General features: G+C 32.1%; 1 protein-coding gene across 5 annotated transcripts; it reads right to left on the bottom strand.

Moving 5' to 3' along the window:
* Positions 1-301: 301 nt before the first annotated feature.
* LOC132616815 (probable galacturonosyltransferase 15) lies at positions 302-9399 on the bottom strand. 5 transcript variants are annotated; one of them, XM_060331497.1, is made up of 7 exons: positions 9203-9399; positions 8205-8445; positions 7364-7407; positions 4286-4456; positions 1654-2235; positions 1247-1549; positions 302-867 (listed from the first exon to the last, which is right to left on the bottom strand). In XM_060331497.1, exons 2-7 carry the CDS (start codon positions 8443-8445, stop codon positions 580-582), a joined length of 1629 nt encoding a protein of 542 aa, XP_060187480.1. In that variant the 5' UTR covers positions 9203-9399; the 3' UTR covers positions 302-579. The 5 variants fall into 5 exon arrangements, with proteins under 5 accessions (XP_060187480.1, XP_060187479.1, XP_060187482.1 ...); XM_060331496.1 differs by having other exon boundaries at positions 8205-8522; positions 9203-9398; XM_060331499.1 differs by lacking the exon at positions 9203-9399 and having other exon boundaries at positions 4286-4451; positions 8205-8300.
* Positions 9400-16528: the final 7129 nt, after the last annotated feature.

Genomic DNA, 16528 nt, shown 5'->3' with positions numbered 1-16528 from the left:
AGGGCATTGATTTAGTTTATCCTACAAGAAGAACAGGAACTAAACTACATTCTGTAGGAAATTAGGAATAAGTTCCTCTAAACATACAAGATACTGAAAGGGAATAATCTCTATCAGATTGGACTTGACATTCCCTTTATGTTGGCTAGAAGCATTTCCTGTCTTGAGTTGTTGACGATTATCAGGATGGAAATGCTTGAGTTGTTGTTGATCATCTGCCTAGGATAATATTTCTCGTCTATCCACTTCAAGGATGTAGACGAAATTAAGCTACATATGATCTCAACATAGAGACGCAGAGTTTTCAAGGAGTAGAATTAACATTATTATTATAAATAATGTAACGTGGAAAAAGACTTTACAAATGCCTATATCTATAAACCTATTGCATCACGGAGGTTGTCAAACATCTAGCCTGAGGTAGTGTATGGCGCGCTAGGTTTGTCTATACAAGGACTACTGTGTGGTGTGATCGGAGGCTGAAGGCTGTACCTTCTTCCCTCCAACTTAGAATATATATATCAAGGCTAAATTCCGATACATTTCACGTTTAGGGTGAGACTTTGTCCCTTTAACCATTCAACCCACGATTCCACAATTGCTAATGAATTCATTTGAGAAATTTACATGGCGGCTCCACAAACTTCGTATCTCAGGGGCCCCAATCTCAAGCCATGGCTTGCCTGGTCCACTGAAATGTAGAACAGCTACGTCTTCCAGTACAGATTCTGCGACATCCATAATGGATCGATAACCTAAACCAGCAATGTGCCACGAAGGATCAATCTGGTGCACATGACCCTCAAAAGCAATTAGGGAAGGTGGTAGGGCTCCAGGATTCCACAATTCAAAACCAGAGTTAAGATTCTGCAAAATAGAATTACGAGCTCAATGTCATGACATCGTCAAACCACATGCTAAAGGTGCTTCTTAAACTAAATTAGGGGGAAAACCGGTAATTTTTTTTAGATTTGAGTTTTCCTCCCTTTTTTTCCTGAAGATAAAGCTAACCCCTCATCTCCGGAAATGAAAAACCTGTCTGAAAAGATTTAAGCTAGCAATCGGGTAATTTCACATGACCAACAGAAAATGCTCGAACTTGAAACATTCTGCAGCAGCAGCAGCTAGGCATAACGCACTTCCCCAGTATTGATGAGATCCTTCTAACTAATAGGCATTTAGAACTAATAACAAGGCAGTTTATAATTTTGATTTAATTAACTAACTATCGTTGAACAATACTTACAAGTTTAAGCCAGTAATGGTAAGTAGCAGTGATGTCAGTCTTCCTCCAAGCTTGAAGATCAAATACATTCATTCCATAAAGCCATCCACAACGATCATAATCCAACTTAGATGATATAACAGGACTCGTAAAATTAAAGTAATCCTTGTACTTTCTTCCAGGGCAACAGTCATCTCCACAGCCCGAGTCAAAAGCTGCACCAACAACTTTTCCCTTGAGATCCAATTCCCACAGAGATGATAAATCATGTTGTACTACAGTATCATCGTCCAAAAATACAATCTTGTTCAGATCTGGGAAAAGCTGTGAACCCATGAAATTATAATAAGAAAATCAATTATTCATTTAATGTCCATGCTGAAGTGCATCCTTTTGTCAAAGAAAACAATGTTAAATTATGTTATTACCTCGGGGATATAGATGCGCAGATGATTCAAAAGGGATGTACAGCTAGGACGTAGATACTGCAAATCTTTTTCATTTTCATACTCGTTCACAATATTTTGCCTCTTTATGCTGTCAATCTTGTGACTATATATCAACCGATGAATCTCTATCATCTCCTTAATCCCGATATTCACCTCATGTGACCAATCATACTGATGCAATCCTCTCACTTCAAGGACAGCCGAATTAATGTAGTTTACGGCAAACCATGCATGCATCGCAGTATATGTCTTCTTATCAGTAACTATATGAAACACCAATCTTTCTGGGATACTTGAGCTTTTAATGGTCGAGGAAACTACAACGGACGCAGCAAGTACATTGTCTGTTAAAAGAACTACATGATGGAAGGAAGGGTCAGTGAGGCGGGAAACATATTGGGGGGGAGGCAAGCGAGAACGTGCAGCAGCATTTTCAGCATATTCTTCCGCTAACTTGAGGGATAGGCAATGTATGCCATTTGGTACACCTTGAGAAGCTAAATGCCAGAAAATAGACTCACGGTGTCTAGCTGATTCTACCAACTGCCCCATCTTCATTATCTGAACAAAGGAAAGAAGTATATACTTAATCCAAAGTTGAAAACAATAAAATGTCAGTCCATTTAATTTGCCATGACTCTTACTCTATAGTCGAGAAATTTGCAAGGAGTTGAAAAAAAGAGGTCATGTATGTTACTTAATAAACTTTTTGTTATTTCTAAAATGTCACTTTAAAGTTCAGTATAGAGTAATTCTTGAAATGTACACCTGATATTGAAAACCAAAAATATGCAATCAAACTGTTGACGAGCATGCCATGTAGGGAATTTTGGAGACCCTCCCTCAGGTTGGACTATTATGGCTGATGATCATATGGTGTAGCTTTCCCTTGGTATTAGGTGTTAGAAATAAGTTTAGATACTGCTGCGCCAGAATAGAGAGTTTCTAACATCTTATAATCATTCAAATGGTATCAGAGAAGAGCCTAAACGTAATTTGGTTTCAGGTTGATAACAAATTCTTCTCTTTGATTCTGTCCATTAGTCATATCGATCAGTGCATAATGCTTGCAAGGAATCAGAGTGAGGACTCTCCCTGTTCATCAGAATTGATTCTATTCCTAGTTCAATATATTTTAGCCATTACCAAACACGCTCAGATAGCTTTGGGTCCAAACAGCCAGCAATCTTCTAGGAAGATACCTATTCCTTTACAGGTAAAGAAAGCTTTGGACTTCTCATTTCAAACTCACTTCAGTATATAGACTCAAGGTATCCTATTTATAGTACATTGATACGATGCTCTTACTTTGAAGGACAATGCAAAAGAAGCTATTAGAGGCTTAAAATATAAGTAAAAAGAAAAGGGCGCAGCCCGGTGCACAAAGCATCCCGCTTTAGCAGTGTCATAGAAGGGCCGCACCCCAAGGGAGTGTGATGTAGAAAGCTTTAAGTATAAGTAATTTGATTTAGTTTGGTTACTGTCGCAACATGTAGTTGAATCTGTGCAAATGATAAAATCTAATTTGGCTTTTCTTGGTTAGTGGAGTCGGATGAGGGCAACATTTTGACAGCCTGAAAATCCAAATGCTCCTTCCAGGAAGGAGGAAAGCAGTATCTATGTGAAGTTCCCATTTTCGGACATCAAGCAGAGTTTTGACAGATCTGAAAATCAAATCGGAATAGTTTCCTAGCTGAATCAAATTAACTTTTTAGAGTCATTAGACAAATAGAACTAGCTATTAGTAAAAAAAACAAATTGATACATAAAAGAAGATACACAGCTTCACCATTGAGTAACCGTAACTTTTTTTTATGGTGTTCAGGTCAGCTTGGACACTCTTTAACTATTCCACGGGGTTCTGTTATAGCAGTACCTCCCACCAGCACAAGTATTTGGTGACGCTTCCACCAAAACATAGGCAAATGGGAAGAAATCACCTATTGTACTAGAATTTGAACCTGAAACCAAATAATGCTCCCCCTATTTTATTGATCTCTAGGCAACACCCTTAGCCCCATAGCTTAGAGATTCTAATGTTAATCTTCTTTCAACTCTCAAAATATCCTGCTTACTATTCATTAGTCGCTTGATCAATAATAACTACTCCTATTAGTTAACTGAAAATTTACATTACTTTTAGAAACTCTGAATCAGACTTTTGTGTCCACTAATCTAATTGCTTAATGTAGTTGTCTTCAAAGTTCTAACTACTAATCATTTGCAATTATAGGATTGACTTCCCACATATATCATGGTAGGTAAGGGGAATTTCTGTTAACAGAGCTCCAACAAGTTGGACCACTACGCATGCCAAAACAAAAACACCCACCAATACTTGAGTAATGGAGCATCACAGCCAAGTCTGATTATTCATGTGACCAAGTGGCCTACTTGTGCAATTTTCTATTCAAGATTCTCCAACCACAGAGAAATAGATAAGATTGAAAAATTATTCTCAGCTAAATAGAAACTGAAACAAGAGTTAGGTATATGAAAATTTATGACTGCAGCTAATAAATACTCAAAAGAGGAAATGACACGCAAGAAAAGCAAATTAAATGATAAAGTGGAAAGCACAGTATAGTGAAGTAAAAGGGTTGCTTGTTACCATAGCTTTAGTTTTGAAAGCGAAAGCCTTGATGTCTTGTCCATTTGATGACATGTCCTTCACAAGATCATTAAATGAGGATGGTAAAGAAATTGAACTCTCTATTCCTACTATTCCATTGTCACCATCACTTGTTGCCTCTAGCAATGCCCGCATCAACTCTTCTCTGAGCTTTTTCACCGTATGGTCAAAAAGGGTTGAAAATTAGCATCAGAAATAGTAATGACAAAAAATGGGAATCATGTTGATCAAGACTCTCGAGTCTGGAAAAACTTTAACCCTGTCCTATATTTACACCGAATCACATAAATATATTGTACTTAAAGTGATAAAAATGTAATCCCTCTGTTTCGATTCATGTGATACTTTTCTTTTTAGTTTATTAAAAAAAGAATGTTATTTTTTTATATTTAGAAACAATTTAACTTTATAAGATGATTTACAGTCACACACGTATCTAAGTCTTATTAGATAACAAATCTCAAAAGTCTTCTTTTCTTTCTTAACTTCGTATCTAGTCAAATGGTGCCTCATAAATTGGGACAAAAGGAGTACTCCCTCCATCCCAAAAAGATTGTTCTCCTTTCTTTTTTAGTCTGTCCCAAATAGATTGACACCTTTCTATATTTAGAAACAATTTAACTTGGCTTAATACCTAGATAGCCCCTTAAACTTGACAGGTTTTGTAAGATAGACACTCAAACTTAGCTAGTGACCAGATAGACACTTGAACTTGATAGAAGTGTGTCTTTCAGACACCCGTGTACATAAAGCTAAGTGTGTGAAATACACTTGATTCTAAGGTGTTATGTGGACCAACTATTAAATGACACGTGTAATTTTTTTTTGACAAATATAACCAAAAAGTATTAGAAAAAAACTAAAGCATATATAGAAAAAATGCAATAAGGAAAAAAAAAAATAAACCCTCCTCCCACAATCCACTACCCAAGAAGTTCCCCCTTCCCCTCCCTTTCACCACCACCACCCTCTGCCCCAACCCCCCTTTTCCATCTTCTTTCTCAAGAAAACTCCAGCCCTCTCATTAACTCGTTCTCCATCTACCAACTTGAACTCCAGAAATAACTCAACTTGGTTATGATGAGTTAAAAGCTTTACTTAAAATTAGACCTCAACTTCAGTCCTCAGACCTTTTACTTCATTATGACTTCATCAATTGGGTACAATGTTTGGTTTTACAGTATGAAACTTGAAAATATTGGGAGATTTATTTGTATATTGTGTTTTCTTTCATAAAATTTGATAGCCTACTTGAATTTTATGTTTTTTTGCTGATATAGTAATAACCTAATTATGAAAAAGTAGTTGATCTTTGTAAAAATGGAGAACACACGCTAATGATCCAAGGAGAAGAATCTGATAATACTAACAGTTAAAGGAGGAGTAAGTTGAAACTATAGGACCCACACGGAATAATATTTTTATTTTGAAATGTAAAAAACCAATTACATACACGTTTTGAGGGAAAAAAGAATCACAATTTGGGTTCTCAAGCGCTACTATGTGCGTGCAAAACAATCAACTTGCCATGTCAACATGAGATGTATAAAAGATACACTTTTGCCAAATTTAAGTGTTTATCTGGTCACTAGCTAAGTTTGAGTGTCTATCTTAAAACCTGTCAAGTTTAAGGGGTTATCTAGGTATGAAGTCATTTAATTTTATGAGATAATTTACAGCCACACAAATATCTAAAGCTTATTTTGGAACACATATTTCAAAAATCTTCCTTTGTTTCTTAAACTTCGTGTCAAGTCAAACTAAGACAATCTTTTTGAGACGGAGCGAGTATTAATTAACCATTTTTGAGTAATAATAATGCATGTAAGAACAATATCATATATAGTCTAACTAGTCTATCATGGACAATAGCGATGTGGACATGCAACAGTAAGAAAGGCCAACCAATCTTGTAAATAATTAAGTCAAGTGGGCAACCTGTTGAAAGTCCTTTTTCCAAGAGCAATTTTGACTTATACGGAAGTAGGGTCTACCATTTTCTCTTACTATACTATGCTCTAGCATTACAGATCACAAGTGGGACTAGAAAATTGAGAATAAAAATGAAACAATATTACTTAGTCCTAGTCATAATGATATTACTACACATGAATAATGATGCGGCTTTACTAGTGACCAGGTGTACAAGTATCAACAAGTGGATGTCAATTTACCGACAATTCCTTTAAATGCAGTTATCCTTGTAACTAAGTATAGAATATACTTTTGAGTTGTACGTAATATTTAGTAGGTATGGGAAAGGGCCTAGTTTCATATTTACTCTTTTGCCTGAAATAACCGAGGCAACTACAAATCCTAGAACTGTATGGTTTTTCCCAGTCAGTTAGAATTTGCATGAATTAACAAAAGTGAAAGCAAGTTTAGTAGTGGCTGTTGTTATCACCGAGGATTATGATAGAATGGATATAATTTCGTCATTTTTAACCAAAGGTCTCGAATGTCAACTTTAGCTAGCAATTCGCCCTTTAATGAATTTTATGCGGCTCAAATTCAAATTGGTGAGATTGGATATCAGGTAGAAAACAAAAAAAAAAACAAAAAAAAAGTGTTCATTTGACACAACGTTCTTCTATATTTATCTAGTAATCCTTCTATTAAGCGACCTAATTTAAGTGGTAATCTAATTGAAACTCTATTAACTTTGAGTGTAACTACAATGAAAAATGAAGACAAAATTTTACTTTATGAAAATTGAATTTTTTTTGTCAATATGCATGAATAAAAAACCTATCTTTAGAAGTGTAGATACAATTTTTGGGCCATGTTACGTAACTCCCCCTATACCATTAAGACATGTAAAATGTGGCATTCTGGTCATATACGAGTCGAGAAATCAAAGTACTTTCTAGCAGGCGAACAATTTTGATCCGAATTCTGAAGGTGCTCCCACGTGGGCAGATTGCAAAATGGTAAAACTAGCACGTGATAATGGAGAACTCCCAGAAAAAGAAGAGGCGCCAAAAATTTAATAACCACAAGGATAATGTCAATGAGTAGACTATGTGTTAACTTGTCAGAAAGAGGAATATGATTTACCAGAGTCGAGTCACTCCCGCCGAAAATTCTCCATCCCAAACAACCTGTAATATAAAACAATTGCCAATAAAAAGATTAGAATTATTAACGAAAAAATTTAATGTGTCGTTTGATTTGAAGACAAGTTAGGCTCGATTAGTTATATCGGGAGCAATTACACTAGAATTATTTTTATTAACTATGTGGTTTGTTGTGTTAAAAATAACATGCATGCCATAATTTTTAAGAAAAAATTATTTATTTATAAGAATACCCTTTACCTTATTTAGTAGAAAAAGGCTTTGATGAACCTCAAATGGTAGTTTTGTCATTATCATTTTTTTTTATGACATGAGAATCCGCAGCCGCTACCCCTCGGGTGCGCACAGGGTAAACCCAGCTCCTGTGCAATAGCTCGCATTTGTCATTATCATTATTTTGTCGAGGAATAATTAATTTGGTACTATTATTCTACTATCTAATCGAAATAACTTATCTCTGGATTAATAACCAAACAAGATAAGGTAGTACCAAATTTTTATTCCGGGACTATATCCAGTATACCGAATGACCCTTAGAAGCAAAAAAAAAAAAAAAAAATACCCCTCCCTCACAAAATAAGTGTCACTTTAGCAAAAAAAATAATCTCAAAATAAGTGTTCACCTTGGGAATTAAAAACAAAAATTGACAAATATTTCTAATTATGACCTTAACATTTAAGAAGTAATCCTCTTTTAATGTTTAAAAATATCTAATAAGTAAAGATAGTTTAGTAAATTTCACATGATTTGTTAATGATGGTGATTTTTGCTAAGGTGAGGGACGGAGGAAGTATAAAATACAATGAGAAAAAGAGTTTACCTATAGAGGAAGAGCAAAAAGCGGCAGATTCGAGCATGATAAAGGTAATTCTGAAGAAGAGTAAGGATATAAGTAAAGCGAGAACCAAAACGGCCGGCAATAACAATGTCCGATGAGATATCCGGCGAGTCCGCGGCAGCAATCCCTTCCCTTTCATGCCAACTGGCAATCCTACGCCACCTCCGCGGTTCGATATAGTTAGTTTTTTAATCCCCGTCGCGGATATGTACAACTTCATCATCTAATCAATAACCAACTTCAGTTTCCGCTTCTTCTTCCAAACAAAAAATCTCATTTCTTCCACCAAAATATTAAGGCCTAGTATTAAAATTTAGCTTTAGGCCACTGAGCCGATCCCAGAAATAACTCAATATTATAGCCAATTTAATACTATAAGAAATGAATGCTTCCACCAATACACATCGCAAACGCAAACATACACACAGTTAGAGACAGCGAAAATCACGGATACAATCCAAGCTATGGAGAAATTTCAGATTGAACTCAATAAATCATTCATTAACAGCATCATAGCCAATTCAATATTAAAAGAAAAAAAATTACAAATATCAGTGATTGATCCGAGTAGTTATTCAAAAGCCACAAAAACGAAGAGCGTGAATTCCAAACTAGTTAGCTTGCGTTGGTCATAGATTTTGAAATTTTATATTCAAATATTTATTTGACTATAAAATTTGAGCAGATTTTGAAAATTTATCTTCAAAATATTTTCAAGTGAGCTCCTTTTTTAGAGAAATTCCACTTTAACTCACAAAACTTTAAATTTTTTCAACTAAAATACATATCCAAACACAATTTAAGTTCCAAAAATCACAACTTCAAAAACTCAAATTTTTAAGTTTCAACTTCAAAATCTACCAGCAAACGGGAGCTTATAATAAATCAATATAATACAGTTACATAGATCCTAATAAATCAATATATCTTACAGTTTCAATCAATACACAACAGAAATAGCATTGAAACAGAAAATTTACCTTGTACAGAATCTGATTGATAGCTCTTTGATCTTCAACAACTTAAATAATGAAGGTTCTATTTGCTATATTTAGTTTCACTGAAGATCACACACTTTGGCTTTGTAAAGAAAACGCATATGTTTTATGGAGATGAAAGTGGGGACAAAGCTGAAAAGCCAAAACTAAATAGCCGCGTTAAATGCTGGATGATAGATTTGGACTTCAGAGTCCTACATCTACAACAATTCTACTACGGACAAAAGATAAATTCTTTTTCATTCCTCTTTTACCCTTTAGTTGTTATACCAATTTATGGTTTTGCCCTTCACATCACCGACACATGGCGACGTTATAATTTTGTTTCCTCCTCAGACTTGTCGACAAATAATAACCTGACGTACGAGCTTTCTTTCAAAGCAACAGGAATCAAACCAATCAAATTTTGCCACGTATCCAGATGAATCACTGAATGATCCGAGAGGAATGAAATACTCCCCTCTCAAATTATCTGTTGCGGACTACAAGTAGTTATGTCAAATTATTTATGAAGTTCAAGACACAATTGGTTATTTTTCTTTCATTTTATTCTTAATGAAATCATGAATGAATTTCAAGAAACATATCAAAATATAGAAATATAACTAAAACTCTCCTTTAGACAATTTCAACAATTAAAATTAAAACTCAATATTTTATTCAAAAGAAAAGAAGGCTTCTCATTATATTCTTTGGACAAATTTAAAATCGCTATTTAAAATACGATATAATATTATAAAGGTAATGTGAAGATATGTTACTTCAAATTACTTTATGGTTTAAATAATGAAACTTTTTCGAGCAATTGAATAAAAATTTAAAAATAAAAGAGAATTTATTACAATAGTGAAAATTTGTCTCTCTCTTGCTCTCCAAACACTTCTCGGGTTAAGATAATATAAAAGTAAAGATTATATGTTCACGTTTGTAGTTGTAATGAGTTTTATTTTCTTAATGGCTTGGTCTTCTGTCTACCCTAATGAAACCATGAATGAATTTCAAGAAACATATCGAAATATAGAAATATAATTAACATTTTCATCTAGATAATTTCAACAATTAAAATTAAAACTCAATATTTTATACAAAAGAAAAGAAACTTCTCATTTTATTCTTTGGACAAATTTAAAATCACTATTTAGAATACGATATAATATTATAAAGATAATGTGAAGATATATTAATTTGAATTACTTTATAAAGTAAACTAAATAAAATAATTATTACTTTTAAAAAATTGAAAATTTTAAATAATGAAACTTTTTTGATCAATTGAATAAAAGTTTAAAAATAAAAGAGAATTTTATTACAAGAGTGAAAATCTCTCTCTCTCTCTCTCTCTCTCTCTCTCCCTCTCCCTCTCTCCCTCTCTCCCTCTCTTTCTCTCTCTAAACACTTCTCTGGTTAAGATAATATAAAAGTAAAGAATATGTATACGTTTGTAGTTGTAATAAGTTTTATTTTCTTAATGGCTTGGTCTTCAATGAATGAATTTCAACGAACATATCAAAATATAGAAATATAGTTAAACTTCTCATATAGATAATTTCAACAATTAAAAGTAAAGCTCAATGTTTTATACAAAAGAAAAGAAACTTCTCATTATATTCTTTGGACAAATTTAAAATCACTAGAATATGATATAATATTATTTTTGGTTTTGAATAAAACACTAAATATGAAAGTTAATTAAATCATACTGAAAATAAAATACAATAATTGAAATAAAGTGTCTAAGACGTCCATACTTTAGTTAGGTGGCACGCTAATAAAAGAATTTGTGATGATATAATTACACAAAGTAAGAGATAACGGCATAACGCAATAACGAAAACCAAGAACAAAAAGAAAAAGAATCACTCTAAAAATGTATAAACATAACACTTGCTACTTGAATTTGACATGAAAAAAATAAAATTAAAGGACAATATAGTAACATCGAGTGCAGTTAATCACCTAAATTGATTTTGAATGTCTTTTTTAGTGAATAGAAAGACAAAAGTTTTCAGGTGGCATATGATTAGTTTTTGAACATGAATTAAAATAATTTTTTTTTTCATATTTTAGTTGAGAGACAGCGAGTTTTAAAATGAAAAACTATATCACTTATCTTAACTAATTAACATGTAAAAATTATATCCCCTTTTTCAAATGTTTCATACTTTTATTATTTTTAAATATATCAGTTGGCTATTAATTTGAATTTGAATTTTAGATTTCAAATTAAGTTTTGCATTGTTTATAACGCTAAACGTTATTATATTTATAATTGTTTTTCATATTTCCTAAATTTATTAATTTACATATGCTAAACGGATGCGATAAAATTATTATTAGATTCAAATCAGAAATTTTCATAATTAATTTTCTTTAATGATGACCGCGCATCGCGCAGGTACGAATACTAGTTAGACAGAATTGAGTAGCAATTAGTAAGTTTAGATCTAATTCAATCAATAAATGATGTAACAAGTAGTCAACGTTATGCTTTACTTTAATTGAAACATTGAATTGCTTCAATTTAGCTAAGTATAAGATTGAGTAACAATTAGAAAAATTTGATTTAATTCAATCAATTAAAAAAAAAAATAGATGTAACAAGTAGTCAATACTATTGTTGTCTTTAATTGAAATATGAATTATCTCAATTAGTTAATTATTAAATTGAATTGAGTGACAATTAGCAAGTTCATATCTAATTCATTCAGTTTAAACAAAAATAGTGAATGTAACGAGTAGTTAACACTATGATAATGGTTAACTTTGATTGGAATATTTAATTATCTCAATTTAGGAAAGTACTAGATACAATTGAGTAACAATTAACAAGTTTTGATTTAAGTCAATTATTTTTTTAAAATATGAATGTAACAAGTAGTCAACACTATGGTTGACTTTAATTGCAATATTAAATTATCTCAATTTAGCTAAGCATTAGATAGGATTGAATAACAATTAGCAAGTTTTGATTTAATTCAAATTTTTTTAACAAAAGAATAGACGATGTAACCAGTAGTGTCTCTTTGTAGACATTCGATAAAATTGAAACGATACAAAGAGACGTAACAAATAGTCAACACTATGGTTGACTTTGATTGAAGTTGAATTATCTCAATTTAGCTAAGCATCAACCATTATTAAGTAAAAGTTTTCCCAAGTGTTGATTCAATTCAATCATTTTTTTTTAAATAAGTGGATATAACAAGTAGTCAACACTATGATTGACTTTAATTGAAATGTTGAATTATCTTACTTTTTCTAAGAGTTAGATAAATTTGAGTACCAATTAGTAAGTTTTGATTTAATTCCATCATTATTTTTAAAAAAGGATGTAACAAGCAGTCAACATTGTGGTTGACTCTAATTGAAATATTAAATTATCTCAAATTAGCTAAGTATTAGATACGATTGAGTAGCACTTATCGGCTTTTAATTTAATTCAATCAACTTTTTTAAAAAAAAAATGGATGTAACAAGTAGTTGACATTGTGATTGACTTTAATTAAAATATTGAATTATCTCAATTTGTTAAGCATTAGATAGGATTAGATCGAATAAATATTTTGTAAGTGCTGATTTAATTCAATCAATTTAAGAAAATAAAAAAATAGTGAATATAACAATTAGTCAACACCGAGTTGACTTTAATGGAAACATTGAATTATCTCAATTTAGCTAAGTATTAGATAGAATTGGATAACAATTAGCAAATTTCGATTTACTTCAATCAACTTTTTTTAAATAGCGGGTTTAACAAGTAGTCACACTATTGTTGACTTTGAATTAAATATTTATTCTAGCAAGAATTTAGATAAGTATTAGATATAATTGAGAAACAATTAGCAAGTTTTGATTTAATTCAATCAATTTAAAAAAATGACAAAAACTGGATGAAACAAGCAATCAACACTATGATTGACTGCAATTGAAATGTTGAATTACTTCAATTTAGCTAAATATTATATAAGATTGAGTAAATATTTTTACTATGTTTTGATTCAATTCAATCATTTTTTATATAAAATAAATGCAATTTCGAAAAAAAATTAGGCAGTTTTTGTATTTAATTTAGGACTTTTTTTCTATAGTTTAAAAGATATTTATAGTGTAGATTAACTTGTAGTTTGTATTGATAGACCGTATATATAGGTTGACCAAATAACTAAATTAGGTGTGTGTATAAATTATATAAAAATATTAGAGGGAAAAAATTGAAGTGAATCTTTATCCAAGATAAATTTATGGGTTCTAAGTGTTGGAAGAATGAAAAGCTTAAACATGTTATGTGTAATAATTGATTTGTCTTGGACGGAAAAAATTTGGAGAAAAATACCACCTATTGGAGCTAAATCTTCATTAAGGATAATTAGGACTTTTTAATAGAGTTGTGCCATTTTGGGTTGTGCCAAATAGCACCACCCTTAAAGAAAAACAAGAGCATGTTTATGGACCAGATCGAGCAGTGATTAATATTTGCTGAAAGAGGGAAAATACTAACTGGAATTTCAATTCCCTATAACAAATCGAAATCTGAGAATTTCATCCCATATGCTGTTTTAGATTGACCGACCACAGATATTTAGATTGACCGACCACAGATATTTTAAGCTTGTACATGTATTTCAACCTTAAATTAGTCCTGCTAATATATTCTTCTTGGGTGTTAGTATTAGTATACATTTCAGCATTAAACTCAGACACCCATGAGCAGATTTTGAAGAAATAACACTACAGTAGCTTCAACAAGGAAATTGATTTTTGTTTAGTAATTTTAGTTTTCCATATGAAGATAATAAGAAATGAGCTTAAATGATGAGGTGTGATTCAAATTGATGATCCCAACTTGTTTGGAATTAAAACATAATCATTTTTGTTATTTTAGTTTTCCAATTGAACCAACCTATATTTTATTGGCTAGGTTAGCGGATTAGTATATTTAAAAATTGATAATCGATAAGTTGAACCGTTAAGCATAAGTATCCAACCGAACCGTACGATAAGCACCCCTAATCTTAATGATCTCTTGCTCAACACTAACTAGTTAAAGCCTTTTTTTTTTTTTACTGTTTTGTTGATTATATTAAGTAAATTCACCAACATAATACAACTTGTGCTTTATACCAGTGTTTTAAAAGGTGTGGACATAAGGCAAGGCGTTTTACATATGACTTGGCGAGGCGTAAGCCCCGAGACATGAGGCATAACCATGGGTATTTAATTTAATTTTATAAATTAATAAAATAAATATATAAATAAAATATAAATTAAAATTATAAAAATAATTTAAAAATTAATAAAATAGTAGGAAAATGTATATATCTATTATTAACATGCTAACATGTGCACGAACCATTAAAAAAAGTTTGAAAAAGTGAATGATGTAAAGATGCATTACACCAATAACATGACCATGATATATATAATTAGAGTTGTAAAAATGACGCTCTATTCTAACAATTCAAAGAAAAAAATGACAATAATATGAAGTTATTGTTTTAAAACCAGAAACTACATAAAAAATTACTCATTATAATACAAATAGCCAGAATACAGTCTTCAAAACATTATCTAAAGTAGAGCGATATCCAAAGAAATTCTAAAACTAAAAACTATCTTGAAAAGAGAAATTAGAGAAGCTAAAAAGTCTTGAAGAAAATAAAGCATAAAGAATGAAGATGTAAGCATGAAAACATAATAATGGAGGACAAAACTCTTTGCTTTGTAGTTTGCACTTTGCATACAAAGGTCTAAGGTGAATATGTTACTCCGTGAACAACAAAGAGAAAATATTATGGAATTAGGATAAACAATTAAAAAAAAAAACTTTTGACTTTTTGAGTTTTTTAGCTTGAGAATTTACTATAAGTTACTTTTTGCATATTTAACTTTTAAAAAAAGACTTATTAAGCAATTCTGGCTCAAATTTGAAAAAATTCTCAGAGTTCGCGGCCCAAAATGATCGCCCCGAACGTTGGGGCTTACGCCTAGGCGAACGCCTGGAGGATTGGGGCTTATGCCCTACAATACTTACGCCCTGCTAATATGCTTCAATGCTTTTTTGGTATGCCTTGCCCCGGGGCTTGCTCAAAAAGTGTTTTAAAACACTATTTTATACTACCATGTTAGTTCTGGAAATGTAGCCTCGGGCTCGCCTAAAAAGACCTTTTAAAACATTGGTTGTTGGTTGTGGAAATATAATGAAGTCAAAAAAGCCACAATCAATGATCCTCTTTCAAGAATCTGGACCATATGGAAAAGAGCCTAGTTTACCTTTTTGCTAGGATGGAAACGAAGAGGGGCCGTACTGGATTTGCATTCCCATTGTACGACATGATTTAATTTTTCAATTGACAAAAAATGTCTTTTAAAACACTATTTTATACTACCATGTTAGTTCTGGAAATGTAGCTCAGGGCTCGCCTAAAAAACGTCTTTTAAAACATTGGTATAACGTTATACTTGTTAGTTGTGGAAATATAATGAAGTCAAAAAAGCCGCAATCAATGATCCTCTTTCAAGAATCTGGACCATATGGAAAAAAGCCTAGTTTGCCTTTTTGCTAGGATGGAAACGAAGAGGGACCGCACTGGATTTGCATTCCCATTGTACGACATGATTTAATTTTTCAATTGACTTAAGTGAAAAAGAAGTCTTAAGGAGTTGTTTTAAAAAAATGTAAAAATGTGTGTACTCCACTAGACTCACATGATTTGTATGGGGCAACTATATGCTAGTATTTATTATTCAAGGAGTCAAAAAGAGATGGGGGAAAATTGGTCCCAAAAGAAAAGGAGAAGGGATGTAAGTACTGCCTATGATTTAGTTTTTCTTCTCGAGTTGTGATGTACTAATAAAAATAGCAAGCCATGAAATTTGAGTCGTAACTCCTCAAATTTCGATCTCAAGAATATGATTCTTCTTTTCAGTGTGATTTTCCATCTCAGACCGTGATATTCACAATTGCGATTTTCACTCTCCAAAATGAGGCCTGCATTTACCCGTCTTGCATGCTTTAAAAATGTTATGTGCATATATTACGTTCTAAATTGTCTACTCTTCTATGCAACAAGATATTCTATTTCTAGATTATATCTAAGTATATGTTATATGTTGCCTTACCGCAGGGGCGACTCAATAATGTTGGTGGCCTAAAGCGAAAATATATTAAAAGGGCCCTAAACTTATTTCGAAAAAATTAGTATAATTTATAATAAGACACAAAAGAACCCTCAAATTTTTGATCTAACAGTGAGGCAAGCACATCACAATTCCGACCTTTACCGTAGGCAAAAACATGGTAATTAAGTG

This window comes from Lycium barbarum, chromosome 11 (assembly GCF_019175385.1).
Source record: "Lycium barbarum isolate Lr01 chromosome 11, ASM1917538v2, whole genome shotgun sequence".
In the NCBI taxonomy this organism is placed as follows: Eukaryota; Viridiplantae; Streptophyta; class Magnoliopsida; order Solanales; family Solanaceae; genus Lycium; species Lycium barbarum.
This window is presented reverse-complemented; position numbering and strand designations above follow the sequence as displayed.

What these genes read in the sequence shown, in the direction of transcription:
- LOC132616815 (XM_060331497.1), bottom strand. Translation starts at nt 8,445, where the DNA reads ATGATGAAGTTGTACATATCCGCGACGGGGATTAAAAAACTAACTATA. An exon ending in TTTTTGCTCTTCCTCTATAG is followed by an intron (nt 7,408 to 8,204) that starts GTAAACTCTTTT and finishes TTTATATTACAG; the next exon opens with GTTGTTTGGGATGGAGAATT. An exon ending in ACCATTACTGGCTTAAACTT is followed by an intron (nt 868 to 1,246) that starts GTAAGTATTGTT and finishes TCTATTTTGCAG; the next exon opens with AATCTTAACTCTGGTTTTGA.